Source organism: Acanthochromis polyacanthus, chromosome 9, assembly GCF_021347895.1.
Source record: "Acanthochromis polyacanthus isolate Apoly-LR-REF ecotype Palm Island chromosome 9, KAUST_Apoly_ChrSc, whole genome shotgun sequence".
Classification (NCBI taxonomy): Eukaryota; Metazoa; Chordata; class Actinopteri; family Pomacentridae; genus Acanthochromis; species Acanthochromis polyacanthus.
In genome coordinates this window covers 22017934-22036604 of record NC_067121.1, presented here as the reverse complement: position 1 = coordinate 22036604, position 18671 = coordinate 22017934, and the positions used below count along the sequence as shown (strand labels likewise).

The 18671-nt window shown below is 37.8% G+C and overlaps 1 protein-coding gene across 1 annotated transcript in view; it reads right to left on the bottom strand.

Annotated features, from left to right (window-relative positions):
* Positions 1-1376: 1376 nt before the first annotated feature.
* The window catches only part of st18 (ST18 C2H2C-type zinc finger transcription factor), a 41891-nt gene continuing 24596 nt past the window's right edge, over positions 1377-18671 (bottom strand). The window contains 29 exon segments of the mRNA XM_051953675.1: positions 1377-3619; positions 3751-3902; positions 3992-4095; positions 4208-4296; positions 4459-4642; positions 4645-4679; positions 6053-6134; positions 6572-6633; positions 6985-7018; positions 7021-7052; positions 7367-7416; positions 7418-7430; positions 8014-8087; positions 8089-8127; positions 9361-9539; positions 9542-9606; positions 11485-11650; positions 11977-12182; positions 12716-12726; positions 12728-12809; positions 12907-12943; positions 12946-12996; positions 13857-13964; positions 13967-13992; positions 14734-14992; positions 14995-15045; positions 15048-15113; positions 15116-15295; positions 15298-15441. Coding sequence (XP_051809635.1) covers positions 3481-3619; positions 3751-3902; positions 3992-4095; positions 4208-4296; positions 4459-4642; positions 4645-4679; positions 6053-6134; positions 6572-6633; positions 6985-7018; positions 7021-7052; positions 7367-7416; positions 7418-7430; positions 8014-8087; positions 8089-8127; positions 9361-9539; positions 9542-9606; positions 11485-11650; positions 11977-12182; positions 12716-12726; positions 12728-12809; positions 12907-12943; positions 12946-12996; positions 13857-13964; positions 13967-13992; positions 14734-14992; positions 14995-15045; positions 15048-15113; positions 15116-15295; positions 15298-15441 — 2720 coding nt within the window. The 3' untranslated portion in view covers positions 1377-3480.

The window sequence follows — 18671 nt, the reverse complement described above, 5'->3', positions numbered from 1 at the left end:
GCTCACATGCTGCCTTTGTTTCAGTGGCACATTGCACACGATTCCTCTAATTCTCCACTTGAATGTCTGTTGAAAATAGACATTGAACATACGAGCATTTAAATATGCATTAACAATTATCAGCTGAACCATCTACATTACGGTTTATAGTCACTGTAATGCTGCAGTTAACAACTATTTCTATTGCCAATTAATCCTCATCACTAAACTGTTATCTCAAATAGTCATTTTAGTTCAAAAAATGTCAGAGAGGCGTGGAGTAAAATGTAATTAGTATTCACATTGAAGAGCTGAAAGCTTTCCAAGCTTTGTAAGTTTTTCTTTTTAAAAATCACTTTGATAACTGATTTCAAAACATTGTTGCTATAAATTTCTGTTAAGAGACTAATTAATTAATAGGTCACTGTACTGAGGACACTTAAGGCCACATTTTAGCTCAAAGATCATCCACCTTTGGGTGTTTTGAGTAGATTAAAAAGTGAAAAGTCCAGGCTAAAGATGCCACTTCATTTTCTATATTTTTCATTTTATTTTTACAGGTCCAATGTGCATGTGTAGTTTGGTCACTTTAATTGACCTCTTAATTGTTTGATTGTATTAAGCTACACTAATGTAACATTTCAATATCATTTATTTTCAGAGCCATTTTTACTACAGTGTGTGTTTCATATATTGGCTGCTGTAGATCTGTCCTTGCTTGTCAAAGCGCATAGGCAACCAAAACTAATTTAATCTTGGGGAATCACCACAACTTTACTGGCTGTTTTAATCATTTTTGACTCATTATGTTGTTTTTCCAAGAAAGAAAAATCCTACAGCCATTCTAACGTTTAAAGATCTGATGTTATTCTTTGTTTTATGAAAAAATAAATATCTTTAGGCTTCCGATTACTGGCTAGGTGACGTCCCATGGTTCTGAAGGAAATTGTGATCTATATTTTTTTAACACTCTGACATCTTATTGACCAACCAATTAATCACATAATATGAAAGGAATTCTGGTAATTTAAAGGAAAGTAATCATAATTTGTTGCCCCAAAGTGAAGGTTATAGGTTAAAATATGTTTAATTTCCACTAATCTTTGAGACATTCTTTGCTTTTACTACTAGGAAGCTCAGTGGAATGGAGCCCTTAACGCTGCTGAGCATCTCAATCCCAGTGACATTTCTTCATTTTGAATTTTAACCATAAACAGCTCCAAAGCTGCACACTCAGAAATGTCAGCATCAAAGCTCCATTGAGCCCTTTCCGCTGGTTCGAAATGTAATTCATACATTTCACCACTAGGTGTCGCTAATGCATCGTGATAGCTGATGTGGGAAAACTGGCTTCACGTTTGACTGAAATGGGGCTCAAAGCTTTGAGGAACCACACAACCATTTGAAAAGTTTTATTTCTACCATACACAAACTGTACAACACAGCGCATATCTGTTTATTATGAAATAGTAAAAGTAATAGGAAGTTTCAATTTACAAACTACCTCAACTGAAAAAAAGCATTACATTTTAATGTAAAAGAAAAGAAAATACAGTACAATTTCATATCATACTAATATCGTTCCACAAAAAAGCATTTCACATTACAAAACATCAAATACTAACAGGGAAAAAATAAATATTATTCACAAAACTTCCTGAGCAAACAATGTGTGGTATAGGAATTAAATATAAGAAATTATAAATAAAGGATTGCTAGGTTTAAAGAGTGTGATTCGGTTTTTAAAAGATTAAAATTCTTTAAAACATATTGAGTATTTGGATAAATAGGGTTTTGTTTTTCATGTAATTTGGCTCGTTTGCCTGTAACATTTTATTTCCTTCAAAATGTCCTAGGCTACATGTTTTTGACGTCTTTTTGCAGAAATGAAAAATGTATTGCTCAAATGAATTACTCATTTAACTCTGGGGATTAACCTCATGTAAGATCGAGAGATTCAAATGTATAGTACCGTGACACGACCACAGCGTCCCATTTTCCTCTTTTTGTTGAAGTCGAGGGCAGTATGGCGAACTAAAAACACGAAAGAATTAAAAATACAAAAGTGCAATTGATGCAAACAAACAACTGATTAGCCAACAACTATCATTTGTCTATGTTTTCATTTCTTTTTTTTTCTTTTTTCTTTTTTTGTCCTTTTGCATTTAATGATTGAAACTGAAATGCGAGTTGTAATGGTAGTCAGCTCGGTTTTGAAATAGCTACTATTCGAATCTGCCCAAGAATATTCAAACTGTAAGACTGGTTGAATATTAAGGCCTGTAAGCAGTTTTAGATAAGATAGGAGTAGATGTTTTTTTTTCAATTCACTCCTTCCTTTTTGTCTCCTCTTCATGCCAGCAAAATTAAAATAAACACCAGACTTTCAATCTCAGTCGTGATATTTCAAAACCTGACTCTGAGATTACAGCTACTGAGACAACGGTATTTAAACAGTCATCAGGAACGTTTCCTCCTATGAAAATAATTGTACTGTATAATAAATTAGACACCATCCACATAATACTGTCCTACCACAAAACATAGTACTTGTATATTTTATGGATTCATATACATTTAGGCACATACTATATGCACACTCCAAAGTGTGTGCACAGAAGGCAGTTTAATATCTATATTTAAAAAAAGAAAGACATCTTGACAAGTGAATTTTTGATTTTTGTTGCACTCTTCTTGTGGCACGCTATGCAAAGCAGAATCGGACATTCAGTTCACCAAATGATGTTGCATTTTTGCTCAGTGTCACCTCCTGGTTGCATCCAGCTGTTATTGGTTGAGTAGAAAAAGGTACAGTACATTTGCATTGCATTTTTTAAATCTCAATGTTCACTTTGTCTTACCATACATTCAGTTTCCAATAAAGAAAGCAAAGCAATGCTTAAAAATATTAATGCTTAGTAGTTTTGGTAGGTTTTCACTTTGAAGGGAAATTCAACTTATGGTCTAATAATAATAATAATAATCATAATAATAATCATAATAGTAATAATAATATAGGTTTTTCAACACTAGATGGCGAAAGTATGCCATGAAATTGGAATGTGCTTCTATGTAATTTACAATGTGCAGAAAGTCAAACAGATTTCTCAAATATTAAGCATTTACAGTTCTAGAAATAAATAAAATCAAGGAAATAAATACACTGATGAACAAATATAATAATAAATAGCGATAATATAAGAATGACATGAACACGTACAGATTAAAATCAAGCAAACCATACAAATAATTAAGTGCAAGAGGGGTAAAAAAAAAAAAAAAAGTCTCACCAGAATAAACATATCAAGTGAATGCAGAAACAGTAAAAGCATTACAAATCTGGCTGGTAATTTTCTCAGTGCAGTATATTTACCGGGAAATGCCAAACACATTTCCGAAAGCCTTGTCTTATACATGCAGCCAAGCCAGCACTCTTCAGTGAAATAGAGCTATCTAGTGCCATTATCCCAAGTCAAAGAAACCTCTTGGTAGCTCTACAGCTTAAACATGGATGCCCTTAATAGCCTGTTTGATATTATCCAAGAGGGCCTTGCACTCTGGGGAGTATTCATGCTCCGAGTTGTTGTACATATCAGTTAATGTGTTCACATAGGCTTCAAATTATGCTCACTGATGGGTCCTGCAACAAAAACATGTTTGACTATTAGTGAAAACAGCACAGCAGAAAATGACAATTTGAAGAAAATGAGATTTCTTTTCAGGACAGGTTAGACATAATGAGTTGTATTGGAGTCTGTGGTCAAGGCTTACTGTACCATTTGAGGCAGCTGAATGTCTGTAAGACTGTTAATGAGAGCTTGGCTAAGGCGAGCGAGCTCCTTCAGAAGGCTGTCATTGTGCTGTTCGATCATCTTGTTTTCCTCTTCAATTGTCTTCAGGTTACATTCCATAGACGAGATCTGCTTTCGGGTACAAAACGAGAAGAAACTCGTCAAATTAAGGAAGCAAAGATCTCGAACCTCTATAGAAACTTGTGGGAGTAAATACTTACCTGGGTTTGGAGTTGCATCATGTCTGCTTCTATTTTCATGTTAGATTCATTCAATTCTTTGATTTCATGATCCAAATGTTGAATATCTTCTTTGTTTTCAACACCTGCGTTAAGTGGATGATCTCATTTATCCGAAAATATTGATATTTCTATGCCAACATACACTACAAAATGCATGAGTATTTTCACACGGCACATAATGTCAGAGTAGCTTACCACTGCTGGCTTTCAGTTTGATAGTCATCATCTCTTCTTCGGAGTGCTTTTTCTTGATACTCTGTGCGTTCAGTGGGCAACCTGACAAGCTAGTAGCAGGCCATAAATGACAAGTTTAGGCAGGAGAATGTCACCAAACTTCAGCATCAAGGCAGATTATGGACGGACGTAAGGTGCTATTGTACAGTAAGAATGCAACGTGTCGAGTCGCAGTATTGTTTAGAGATAAAATGGAGGACAGGCGACCTCACCTTCTGTGAGTGGCAAACACATTATTGGCATGTCCAAGGCCATTGCAGCCAGGCAAGGGACAATGGGGCAGTTCCTGTTTATTGGTCTTCCAGGCAAAGGGCAGTCCATTGATGGACGACTCCTTCTGTCTTTTGGCAGCAAGTGGACAACTGCCTGCACTGCGGTGGGATGTGTATTTCCCGATATATGGCCCTGTCCGTCACATCCAATTACTGGACACCTACCAGAGAGACAAACAAAGAGTTGTAGACACTGAAAACCTGCATACTCCACTGAAAAATTTAACAAGCTTGCATTTAATAGCGTTTTTGTGCCACAGACTAGACAAAATCATTCCACTGCACGAAAAAAAAAAAAACTACTTTGTTGTTTTTTTTAAAAAGTGATTCTCTGAGACCATTTTTAAAAAATCTCTTTCAATAACTAGACCGGAAGATTTGTTAACCATTAAGTTGATTAATCCACGCAAATGCTGATTAAAAATGAAGTCGCCAAAACTAGAAATGGACTCAAATAATCACATTAACTATGACTTACTAATCCACTAAAACTTGGGTTGGAATGAACGCTGTGTTCGGTGCATACATTTTGAGGTGAATGATATTTGTGCTTGAAAACACGAGCACAACTCACGCTGAATTTCATTAAGAGTTTGTCAGTTGCATTTTCAGGCCTGTTTTCTGCAGGTCAGTAATGGAGTGACATGAATTACAGATAATTGTCATGTATCCCCTCATGCGAAAGAATGTAATTTGGAGGTGGCTAACCCTTTCCCTTATTGATAAAGGTGAAAGGTCACCTGAGATGATACAAATGGCACGCATGCTGTAGAGTGCTGCCGCAAAAAGCCTGTTTCAGCATTTTGTTACTCGACAGCACAGCAGCACTTAGAGGACGAAACAACACCAGTCCCATTACTTACATCTAGCACAGGTAGGTAGCTTGATGCAAGGCACCCGGACAATGGAGGCATGCCATATGGCCCACTATTTACAATAATCTAGGGACATTTTGCTCCCTCCCCCTTTCTCTCCCTTTCTCTCTTTATGTGTATGAGATCTATTCCAGTCTAATTCCTAAGCTCATGCCCTTGCATTAGTAATTAAAAAGAAAAAAATCAGGGTCCAGATGTATAAGTAAACAACAGCTCATATATCTGACTTTGGATTTAAACTGCAAATCAATTACATTATTTTTTTTTTCCAATAACACTTTCACAGACAACATGATTAAGCTGCAAATGAGCGCAATGCCATCGGCAATTCGACATTTTCTTAATATAGTATAATTATAAAGAAAGCACTCAGCGAAGAGTGATAAGCCAGATATTCCATTCAGAAAATAGGAAAAAATACAAACCCCCCTAGAAAAATCCTACAAAACACGCTGCTAATCCTCAGAAAATAATTCACTAATGTTAGGACAAGAGAAGTATTATTTTCTTTGTTTAACTTAATGGCCTCCAGGTATAAAGCCCTGGGCACAAAAAGCATGACGCATAACCACAGTGTTTTCTTGTTTTATTTTTGAAACAAACAACAACAAACAAAAAAAACACACATGACAGCATAGGATGAGAAAAAAATCTCTTACTTAAGCTCTTGCTCATCTTTGTCATCCTTGTTTGGTGTGAGCTTCAAACCTCCTTTTCTGGCACGTGGACATTCCTGACAAGCTGAAAATGGTTGGAGACAGTGAGTTAATGTGAAGGAAATCTATTCAGGAGTTACAATAGAAGGAGTTAAAATCAAACAGGCAGCTGTGAGCTTTACGGGGTTTCAATAGCACACGTTAAGAAAATTAGATAGATAGATAGATAGATAGATAGATAGATAGATAGATAGATAGATAGATAGATAGATAGATAGATAGATAGATAGATAGATAGATAGATAGATAGATAGATAGATAGATAGATAGATAGATAGATAGATAGATAGATGAGAAACAGACAGCAGACAGATAAAAAGGCAGCCAAATGAATCCATGAAAGCAAGAAATCAAAAAGTGCAGCATGTTTGCAGCATAAAGTGAGACTTTCACCATCTGTTTGAATGCCATGCATCTGACAAATGTATTTCATGCTCAGTTGTGATGATTTCTCTCAACTACTTCTGTGCGAAGCATAGTTCCCAGTCACATGTCCAGATCCATCACAACCAGGTGTTGGGCACCTGCAGGTTGAGAGACACAGAGACCAGGTGCTTTTTACAGCAAAAGACTGCGAGCAGAGCAGGGGATTCATGCTAATATGCAGAAAAGTAGTACAAATAGGCAAACCAATCTTCATGTGAGTTACACAGAAATCATGCATGATGCGTCCGTAAAGGAAAGGAAAGGGAAAGGGCAAGACAGGAAAGGACAGGAAAGGACAGGAAAGGAAAGGAAAGGAAAGGAAAGGAAAGGAAAGGAAAGGAAAGGAAAGGAAAGGAACCCCAGCTGACCCAAGCTGAAGCAAAAGAACAAGTTGCCTACTTTAATGTGAAAAATCCTTTAGCAACAACAACAGTTTTCAAAACACATACTTTAGTTCCTGAGAGTTGGCTGCCATCAGTGATTGAGTGTTTTGTCAGCCAGGGGACATCCAGACACACTAGAGAGGATAAAGAGCTAACAGTCATTTAATTCACTCTTTGATCACAGTTGAATTAAATAATCTTAATACAATGTCTCAATGCATATTTATACACATTTATTTGAAACACATTGTGGTGTCCTCTTCAGGAGAGAGCTTTTCATGTCACCGCCAGCGTTTTAAAAAAAAAATGACATATGATATAAAAATATCTACAATCTATGTGACAAGTTTCCAGATGTAATTAATCAACATAATTAAACAATAAGCACGTTTCCCTTGTCTATATATCTGCTGGCTGGTGCTAATGAGAGTATAATTAATTACAGTACCTCCGATGTGATGCATAATTCCCCGTCACATGGCCACTGCCGTCACAGCCCTGGGGTCGGACAGCTGCGTGAGAACACAAAGCATTTAATACGCAGATATACTCCACTTCCCACAGACTTTGCCAAGCTTGAACTGAATCTTTCTTTGACACTGAGAACCTTTCATGGGCATTAAAGAGAAAAAAGAGTTGTACAGCGGGAAGTTTAGTAGAAATTATTATTACATTGCTCGACATCCAGTTTAATGAGTGGCAGAGTGTCACTGAGGAGATCTGAGGGGGTGCTTGTGCTGCGGAAACTAGAGTGATCCTACTTTTCTCGTGAGGAGACCCAGCAGAGCATGCACCTAACTACAAGAGTCGAGAGTTGTGTTAAGCTGATACAGGACATACGGGGAGAAACTCACTTTCAATTAGATACATTTCTTCTCCACATGAACCTGCAGACACACCAGTTACAATCATATGTACACAGTGAGTTTCATCGGTGTGTTTTGACCCACTTCTATCAATCTGAGTTATTACACACTTTTTTTTTATTATTATTAATACTGACCATACAGCAAATTAAAAGGGGAGGATTCATTTTACACATATTTGACTGATGCCTGCCCGTAGCGAATATTTCACTATTTAAACCCCACATACCTCAAAAGCTCTTCTTTGAATCTCGTAAATAGCAGCTTGGCTTTGAGGGGCTCATCATATCTGCCGTCCCCCTTGATAGTGTTGGTCCTCCAAGGAGAACTGATCATAATCCTCCTGCAAGAAACCAGAGAATAATAACATGACTTACTGTCCAAAATATCAAACCGTAAGTCTGCAATGAACCTAAAAGTGAATAATTAATGAAACCCCGTATAATATCCTTAAAAACAATTCCTGGGGGGTTATAAGCACAGGCAAAGAAAAAAAAGGGAATTATTGCCTTTAAGGAATAAAACTCCCCCAAATAACTGGGGCCCAAAGTATAAAACCATCAATCCATTTAAAGTCATACTTAATCCACATAATGCTTGGATGTATAGCCGTGACGTACGTATCTCATTTTTTTCTCCACAGACAAGACTGTGGCAGTCACCAGATGTTGTGCGTGATTTGAAAGCAGGGCAAATCTACTACAAGTGAATACCACCTGTGAAATAAAAGGACAGAAACCTTCAGAGCCAGTTTAAGACTCATTCAGACCCTTGGGCATAAATGATACGTGGAGAACAGATTAGTGCTCATCCTCAGTGTAAATATATTAAATACATTTTACAGACTAACAGAGCTGACTTGAGCCTCTGCTTGCTCTTTAAAATGTCACCTTAAATGTTCCTACGAGCACTGAGTGTCAATCAGTGAGAAGATTATTTCACATTGCGGAAGCAAAGGTATTTTTCTTTTCTATTATGTGACTTTTTTAGGCTGTTTCAGACTATGCAGAACTATTTGTAGTGGAAATTTGACTACTTGAGCATTTTTAAATGAAATCTGACAACCTGAGAGGGCCAAGAAACACATTTATGTTGGGAAATAAAATATTTTGGGCAACTAAATATAATAAAAAAAAAAAAAAATCTATTTTCTTCCAGTCTCCTGAAAAGAACTGTTTTGTCTATTCTGGTAACAATTTAGCAAAATTAGAGAGATTTCTGGGCTATTTTAGCTGAGAGTTTATTGATTCAGAGGAAAGTGGCAGAAAATAGATTTGAATAGCTAATAAAAATGAGTGCTGGAGGACTTTCACTGAGTATTTTTAAGCTCCAGGCTGCATGCGGTTACCATTAAAACTATTAGCCTTGCTCTCTCTTATTTGTTAAGTTGTATTTGCAATTTGTAGAACAGCAATGTCTTTGTTTTCGTAGCATATAAATTATGCATCATTTGACCCTAACAGTCTCATCCTACACGATCACATTTTGTATGTGTTTAATGCAAATCTTATCTGTTTCGATTACATTCAGTGTGTCAGCGTGTGTGTTTTCTTTGTGTGTGTGTTTTTATTTTAACCTCTTTGATCCTGTAAAACGTGTGCTTTGCTGAGTTGACAGGGATGGGGCTCTCCCAGCTGTCTCTCTCACACAGCGGCTGGTAGAAGGAGGGGCTGATGAGAACGCTCCCGCCTTTGGCCACAAGTGGATTCAGGAGAGACAGCGGGTCGTGTGGAGGTGTCCTTGGTCGGGGCTTTTACGTTTTCTTGCTCTCTTCATACTCAAGTCCAAGGTGCCGTTTTCGTCCACCTCTATGAGCAATGTCCTAAAAAAGAAAAAGAAAGTTGAACCTGCTGGTAAACAGGTGTAATAACAAGTATGCTGTAAAATGTCATTGGCAAACAGTGCTTACATATGAAAACAATGAATCACAGGAAAAAATAGAAGGCATTTTCTATTACACTCACAGAATGTAAATAAGACAGTCACATGCCTCATTAATATGACAGCAGTGATATGGTAACTTGACCCAGCAGCATTCCTCTGTAAACATTAAAACTGACTTAAAATGCGGCACAAACAAACAATATATTTAAATATGCATACAGTGGTTATCTCACACCAGACAAGTACCAACTAAGCCAGCGTTAATTCTGCTGAACAAAAAAAAAAAAATCACTGGTGTAGTTTTTTCAGTGACAGCTGTGTCATCTGTTTTCTAGGACACACAAGCCAAGATGGCAGCTGGGGGGTTGCTGGTTTTAGGTCATCATTATTATGGCAAAAATTAAAAAGCTTAATGTGGCATAAGTTTCCCTGCTGACAGATGTGGTTTGTCGTTTTTGTGCTGAAACGCAATAGCATGATGACTTATGGCTGTTTCATGGTATTAAAAGTTGTACCTCATTGAGGCTGAAATCCTTTTCATAAATGAACCAATTATTCAATGCATATGTTTCATTAAACCCTATACATCAGTATTTTTTGTGACAAAAGGGGAAGCCTTTCAAATTAATTAAAGGGGATAATTTTCAATGAACATTTGATGTGGCTGGTCCAGTTTAATTATCCAGCCATTTGATGATGTGTGTCCCTAATGCAAATAATAGCAGTGTAAAACAGAAGGATGTACAAGACTTTCTGTGATTTATTTTGATTTAATGTCAGCTGCAACTAAAACAAAAACTGTAGTTCTTTTTGGTATTACTGAGAAATATATTCATGCAATTTAAACCCTCTGGCTTTTTTAAATAAATAAAATCAGCTTGTTTTTACCTTCTCAATCAGCGTTTGTGTGTTTTTTTTTTGTATGTGATAAGTGTAATATACATATGCATGTAAGTTAAAGCATCCAGGCGACATATACACTCCAAATATGGCCCCTTTTTTCAGACTTGGAAAGCTGTTCTTTATTTTGTACGTCTTTCCAAGACACTAAGCTGTAAACGAGAACAGATGATTAAGCTTGCTAACACTGTTTTATTCATTCAGTGGGCTGGTACCTGGTACAGGGGCCACATTCTCAGCTCAACAAGCTGGGAGACAAGGATCTGTGCTGTGTAGGTGTGGAACCTTGAATCATCTACAGTACAGTGTGCACGTATGTAACCCACAGAATGTGATCAATATTAATCATGAAGAGAGTTGGGAAAAAGTTGAGCACAATGCCATCTATCTCCAGATCTTACAGCAGAAGAGTTTTGGATTTGAGCACGATTCCAAGAAGAGTTTGTGTGAATTAAACTTTTGAGATGTTAACTCCTTTAGCTGATTGGCTTAATCCATTAAAATGCTTTTAAAGACTATCTGGTGTAGACACACAGCCTATGCTGGATCATATAACTAAGCAAAATATCCTCTGCCATCTGCAGCGGGCAAGATGCATTTTCAGACAACAGTTCAAGGTTTTTACATGCCAGCTGATGTCGAAACAAATACAATACCACATGTTTTATTAAAAAAAGACGAGTAGTTGTAATTGGGAAAGAAAGCTGATTGTATTTCTTCTTTTGATGTGATTACACAAATTTTCATTTGTGTACATTAAGCTTTATGGAGTGGAACCTCCTTGTTTTTCTGCCACCAGAGTGCCAAGCTGTCTTTGGCCAATTCGTGTCTTTTGATGTCTTCCCTTTTTATACACAAATCAGAGTTCTTTAAATGACCACATTAAATACCTTTCCAAGTGGTCTAATTTGATTACCTTTGTGGAGTTGCCAAGGCCGGCCCGGCGACAGCCTCCATGTTCTTCCGGTAGCGAGTGGAGAGGTTAAGGATGGCGGCTGTCGCTGCTGCGGCTTGGAGACATCTTCTTTTTTTGAATTGACTCGGCGGGCTGTGCTGACCCAGAGGTGCGCCAAGCGGCCACCCTGGAGCACCAAGGAAGCCAGGATACTGCTGAGGTGCTAAAAGACAATAATTAGCAGATCATTAGTTATTGATGACGACCAGGTGTTCACCCAAACTTAACAATGCCCAGAAAACAAGTAGTATGTAAGAATCTTGTTTTAGTGACAAACACTGAAGGCAGTCCTAAAAAAATACATTATATTTATATTTTAATCTGCATGATGAAAATGAGCATTAGTTTTGGTGACTGAAACAGAGGTACTTTTTTTTTTTTTTTTTACCATCCACAACGTGGCATACTTAAAAATCAATAAATTTTTTCATGTCAAAAATATATAAAACTTACAGTAGAAAATGGGACATTTCCTGGTCTGGTTGGCCCCCATCAGAGGCTGTTTGCCGAAGACTTGTGCATCAAAGCTGGCGTAATCAAAGCGGATTCTGCTGTACTTGTCCATGTCTTTTGTGAGGCTAGTTTGCAAAGCTGCTACTGGATGAGAGAGCCTGTAGTTCAACTGGTTCATCTCAAACTTCTTTATTAAGCCGATGGCTCTACAAGGAGAAATAAATAAATAAAAAATGCTTTCATGTGTGAAACAATCACCTAAAACTTATGAGGAAGCGCCCAAAAGTTAATATAAAGCAGTAAAGTGTAGACATTGTTTTTAACCATTGGAGATGCCAGTGCTTTTGTACAGATGAGTCTGGGATCTGATGTGTGTTGTAGAGCACCAGCCAGGTTGCCAGACTAATTAAAATACGTAGGAGTGGGCATCCTGCCCATGATGTATCCACAGGGAACAAAGAGTTCTGCCTCTTTATCATCTCTAATAGAGAGGACTCACAGGACCACAACCATTGCTTATGTCTGCTTGGAAAGCTTGAAACAGACAGTGCGTTCTGCTGGGATCAGTGAATAAAAATATCCCACTCTCCTCAAACATAATAGCATTTTATCACTTTTTTGCAATAACCTCAGTTACGCTAGTAGAACTTCAGTCCACTATAGAGCTGTACTATAATTATTTTATGTTTGTGACCACACTGTGAGCAGTGGAAACCCCGAACCTTATCTGGCATTATACCTCGGTGAGCGGATCAGGTGTTTGTCTGCATTTCAGGCTCTCGTCCTGAGGTTTGGAGACTTTCACTGCAGCAGCAATGGGGCAGCCGGAGAGACTGGTTGGGGAGGAAATCAAAACACATTAGCCTAATACTGTAACCCATCTAATGAGCAGGGTGCAGACTTTCTAATGGCTTTCTCCTGTGGACGTACCTCCGGTGGGTGCTACGGTTGCTGTTGACATGGCCCTTCCTGTGCACCCAGGTGTAGGGCACTTGAGGACGTTCTCATGCATGGCCAGGACTGAGGAGATGACAGAGAACAAACGCATCGACATAAGCTTGAAAAAGAGAATCCTGTCCAAAATATTTAACATGTGAGAGAATAATCAAGCTTAGAAACAAGGATGGCAAATGTAGAAATAACTGAGCAATTTAGAAATAGAACAAATACATTCTCACACATTAAATGATGATTTATATAACTGGTACATTAGAGCCTATAGAGCAAAGATCCTACAGAGACACAGACAGGGAGAAAAAAGCAAACGGCTTTCTCATTGTGAGGAATGCTGTAATGTGGCTGAAATGTAAATAGCTTAGTGCTAAAAGGAGCGTAACAAGACAGCTGATTATATTCTTCAAAACAAACGCGTCGTTAAGGTCCGCTCTGTATCCTTAGAAACTTCTTTTCTGTACATATCCTCCAATTAGTTTGTTGGAGTTGTCTATTTATTTTGAATACTGGCGTTAGCTAGCCCTGTTGATTTGCAAATACTGCTTCCAGTCTAAGAGCATGTGCTTTTTTTGAAAAAGTTAATTACTTTTTCTGTTCCTTTTGTAACATTACTGTTTAATGTTCAATGTTTGTTGAGTTATATTGAAATGACTTAACAATCGCCAATGTGGGGGAAAAAAAAGGGATTCAATATTCACACATTACAACACATTAGAAAAGAGAAAGAGGAAGAAAAAAATCCTTTAAGTTTATTTGAAAGTTTTGTGCACATCTTTGAATTGAACTAAATGTATAAGCAGCTCTTTCTTGTCTTGGGCTCGTGCTAAGAGGATTTTAACTGCTGTGACTGATTGTAAAATTGTAAAACTGGCAGTTTTTGTGAGTATAAGTCATCCGTTATACATAAAACTGCTTGTGTGACTTACTCTCTGGGGGAACTCGGACTTTATGTGGACACCCAGACAAACTCCTGTGATGTGGGTACAGTCCTGTCACATGACCAGTGCCATCACAGCCAGGAGTTGGACACTTATATCCTTTTTATCTGTCCGTGGAGAATCTGTAGACACAGCAAAGAAAGATCTCACAATAAATAACACAGCAGGACCACTATACTGGTGCCAAAATGTAACAGCTTTCCTGTCTTTATATGCACCAGTGAAGAAATAAGTGAAATGTACTTTTAATGCTTTTGTATGGTCCTGAATGTATAGTGTGCATAGGTCAAGAGATTGAAATATCATGCAAAGCCAGATACTTTTCTTTTTTTTTTTTTTGGCAAAATGCATGTATTAATCTGCCGTTTTAGTTAAGGCTGCAGTTTAACACAGAGCATTCACTTCTTAATGCCATCCATCGAAAGATTACATCTAGGATTACACATTTAGCTGCAGTCATTTGAAGAATAGAGGGAAACATGAGAGGTACTTTAGGAGGATTTAAGACTTATGGTCATCGGTTAAATTATCCAGTTGATTCCTATCAAAATCCAATATTCCGAGTAGTAGCAATTCCATTGGAAAATTTTGTTCTTCTTTATTTTAGTCTGTTTATTTATTACTTCACTTGTTTGCCAAATGTTTTAGTCCTTAAGAGGATTTCCTCCCTCTGATTTCCCCTCCCCTGCATATGCTTCTTTTATTCCTTTTTAATGTTTTTTTGAATGCCCAATCATCCAAATCACAAGTGGGTCTATTTGATTTCCAGATAGGTCCATGTGTAAATCTAACAGTTTTCCATTCTCAACTGTGTTTTTCTTCACGCTCACTTTGCATTGCAGGTCACTTCCTTCACATTAATACCTTTCCTCCATGGTAGTTCAACCTGCTGTCCATGTCCATCATCCTCTGGTGCCTCCTCTCATTGGTCATCTGCTCCATGAGGAAGCGGTCCATCTCTCTGTAGGCATGATGCAGGACCTGTCTTTGCTCTGTCTGCAGAGCTATAGCCTGCTCCAACAGGCTCATGTTCACTCTCCCTCGGCTCATTTCGAGGCCTCTCTCGTGGAGGCCCAGAGCCCAGCTGTCTAGCCGGGGTGGCCTCTCCACCTCTGCCTCCCCTCGCTGTCCTCCTCAGTGGGTAACAGCCTGTATCTTAAAGCTTCAGCCTGAAAAGACTCGCTCGACCCATCGGACCACCTAACTCTAGGTGAGGCTCTTCTTTCACGTGGCCATTCCTGCTTGAAGGTCTTCAGAGGCTCTGGAAGGACTGCAGTTTGAGCTGTTCACCTTAGCAGACAGAGACAGAGGCTCCCACTCAGCCTCCCGCATGTCTCTGTATGGACTCTGTGGTGATGATGCACTGCTCATCCTGTCTTGACTTTGGTCTTCTTCTTCGTTATTAAGAAGCTCTTCATCATCTTCATCATCAGAGGTTCAGAGGTGTCTGGCTCACACTGTGGAGAGCCATTAGATGTGACTTCAGACCATCCAAGGGAATTGCTGGATTTTGCTGCCACGTCATGGCAGCCATTTCTGTTGACCACTCCATTGACTGCATTTAAGTTTCCATCTAAAACAACAAGACAACACTCATCATTCTGTGTGCTCAAGTCCTAGTGTACTAAACTTGCTCTTGTGCGACCCCACTGTCACATACAGGATAAGAATCGTATGTCCTTGGTAATCTTCTGCAAATCCTTTAAAGGTTTTAAATTTTGTGTTACTTTTCCATGAATAAATACCTTGACAAAACATGTTTTTTCTAACCATCTAGGGGATTTATAAGAATACATGCTGCGATGGAATGATAATCACAAGGTGGCAAGATTTCCATGCAATTCCTCAAGCATATTTTAGATAACACATACATAACCCTTTTTTTCTGCTAGTTCAACATGAAACCTAGAAATGAGAAACACAATTGTTTTCCACTTGGTTGTTGTCTCCAATTGGAGCAATAACCCAATATAGATTTAGGACAAGATTATGAAAGGATTTGCAGTACTGTAGAAAGAAAACATCAGTTTTTAATTAGTTATGCGTATTTTTAAGAGCAAGCTATGCAGCGACATGTTGTCATCTGAAAAATGGATTTTAAAACACATAACTGTTGTTTGTAAGGATGAGAAGAAGGAAAGTGAAGAGGATTCCTGAAAACACAGATGGAGGAAACCACAAACATGGAGATAAAAGAGAGAAATCTCTAAGATGTTGCTGTGTGTGTGTGTGGCAGAACGCGGTTTAGGAGAAGCCAGCCATACACCTCAGTCAAAAAACTGACAATAATATTTGTCGGGAAAAAAGCGTTAAAGGCACAGCAGCCAAGAGTGCCCACAGACTGAGAGGCTTACTTAGTGAACGTGACCCAAACCTGCTGAAAAATGCAAGTATTTGGTTTAATTTGATTAGATTTAAAAAAAATCCTCTACAGTTTCTTAAAAAGATGGTTATGAGCACATTTACATGGAAAATGAGGGGTTGTCAAACTGTTGGAAGCAGGAATGAAAATAAAAATTATCAAGCTATTAAGATTTGACTGAAGCATTTAGCTGAATTAAAACAGCCCTTTTTAAAATGTTGAAATGGTGAAATTACACACATCTAATGTGTGTGATTTACAGTGTTGTGTGGCTGTGGAGCCAGAGAGGAGCTGCTGATCCAAACCTGCTATATTCTACACAGAGTCTGTATTTCTACAAATATTGAGCATATTAAGATCTTTCACTTTTTTTTTTTTTGTCTCTTGGAGAGTTAAATATTTTGGGGTGTCTGTTTAGCATTTCCAAGTTAACAAAATAATTTTTGGAGTTTAAAATATTAAAAGCTCAAAACAGACCAATAAAAACAAGATGCTGCAGGAGAAGACTGATTATCTAATAAAGAGTTTAAATGAATTAAACAACAGCTTTTCCAAATTTGTCTCTTTTTTTTTTTTTTTTTTTTTACAGAAAATCAATTATTCAGATTTTTGCTTTTTAGAATACTGGGTGCAATGAATACAATAATATATGAAGTACTATTTTTTGCAAATATATATACATTTCTTAATTTGACACTAATTTATATAATCTCTTTTTCTCCGGTTCATATTGCTGAGTGGTCTTAATAATTTAATTTGTGCTGACCTCTGGCCATGCATCTTTTAGAATAAATCCAGAAATCCCAGTCATATGTACAAGATGTGTGCAGCCTTATGCACCGAAAGTCTGATCAGTGGAACAGACAAAGAGGGTTAGGGTTATCCGTGAAAATGCATGTGAAACAACACTTTGTTAACACCACCGATCATATGAAGTCATGGTCAGTGATTAGCAATGCAAAGCTATCATCTGGACCGATTCAACAAAATCTCTCTTGATCCTCCAAAATGATTCAAACTTATGCTCTAATAAAGCTCTTTGGACTGTGGGGGTTTTTACTTTCAGCAGGCTGAACTGGACGTCTCTATCCTCTTAAGTAGCCAGACATTAGAGACCGAACCAAAAGTAGGATTCAATAGATTGAGAACATAGATAGAGATGGATTGTAACAATCAGATCACACAGTGCAGAGGACGGTAGAGATAAAGGTATCATCTGACAGCTACGACTTATTAATGGGTGCAGCACAAAAACTTAATCCGTACCAAAGGAGCTTTAAAATATGACAGAAATCGTGTGGCACTAATAAAACAAAGCTACATTTTTTTTCCTAAATATATGATTTTATGCATTGTTAGGGGCAGTGTAATTTTAAATGTGTGGCTTCATATACATTTTTCCTGAGAATGCTGTCTATTCCGTGCCGTGAAAAATATTTAAAAGGAGGTGTCTAAAGACAAACCCTGTTGAATGAAAAATTAAAGCCAGTTACACGTATTTACATTTATGAGGCAAGCAACAAGGGTTTTGTTTTTCATCCAGATGGACTCCCAATCCTGACACAGCCGCATACAGTCAGACAAGCACACAGACACACACACACACAGACACACACACGCACAAAAACACACACACACACACACACACACGCACGCACACACACACAGACACAGAGACACACATGCACAGAAGTGCAGTGAAAAAAGGAAAGAGATGGAGGAAAAAAACTTGGATCCCTCCGGTGGTTTGTGTGTTGGAACAGGTGAACAGTTTGTACTCCAGAATAGCCATTACCAGCACTCTGCAGCAGGGCTGCAGTTGGCTGGAGTTGAACGCAGTGTGGCTCAACCAAACGAGAAGCTTATTTTTCTCCCTTTTTGTTAAAATGCAGATATGACCAGCTTCCCACTGCAAAAATTCTTACTGCCTCCAGTTCACTTTTCCAATTTCTGTTTTTCCACAGAAAATAGCCCCCAAATCTGACAATAACAGCAAAATATGTTCTGAATATGTTTATCGTTATTCATGCTTATTTGACAGGTTTTAGACGTTTTTTTTTTTTTTACTCTGGCTGGATTGTGTTTGGTTTTAAGGTAACTCAACCGAACATCGGGCTCAAATAAGGAAAAATATACAGCAGTCAATCAATGATACAAAAAAATCTGGAATACATAACAACAAAAGGAAAAACTGATGATGCCCAGTGAATTACTTAGATAATTGTAATGTAATATGAACCCAGGAAACAAATAAATTCCATTTCCAATGAATCCACACAATTCAGTGAGCTACTCTCCTGGTCCATTTAACTACACACATGTGTACTATAATGAGCTGTAGACATTATGCCTAATTATGTATTAGACTGTGTTAGAGGGCCTAACAAAAGCTTTTGAAAGGGACAATTACGTTTGTTGCTTAGTTACATCGTTAAAATATA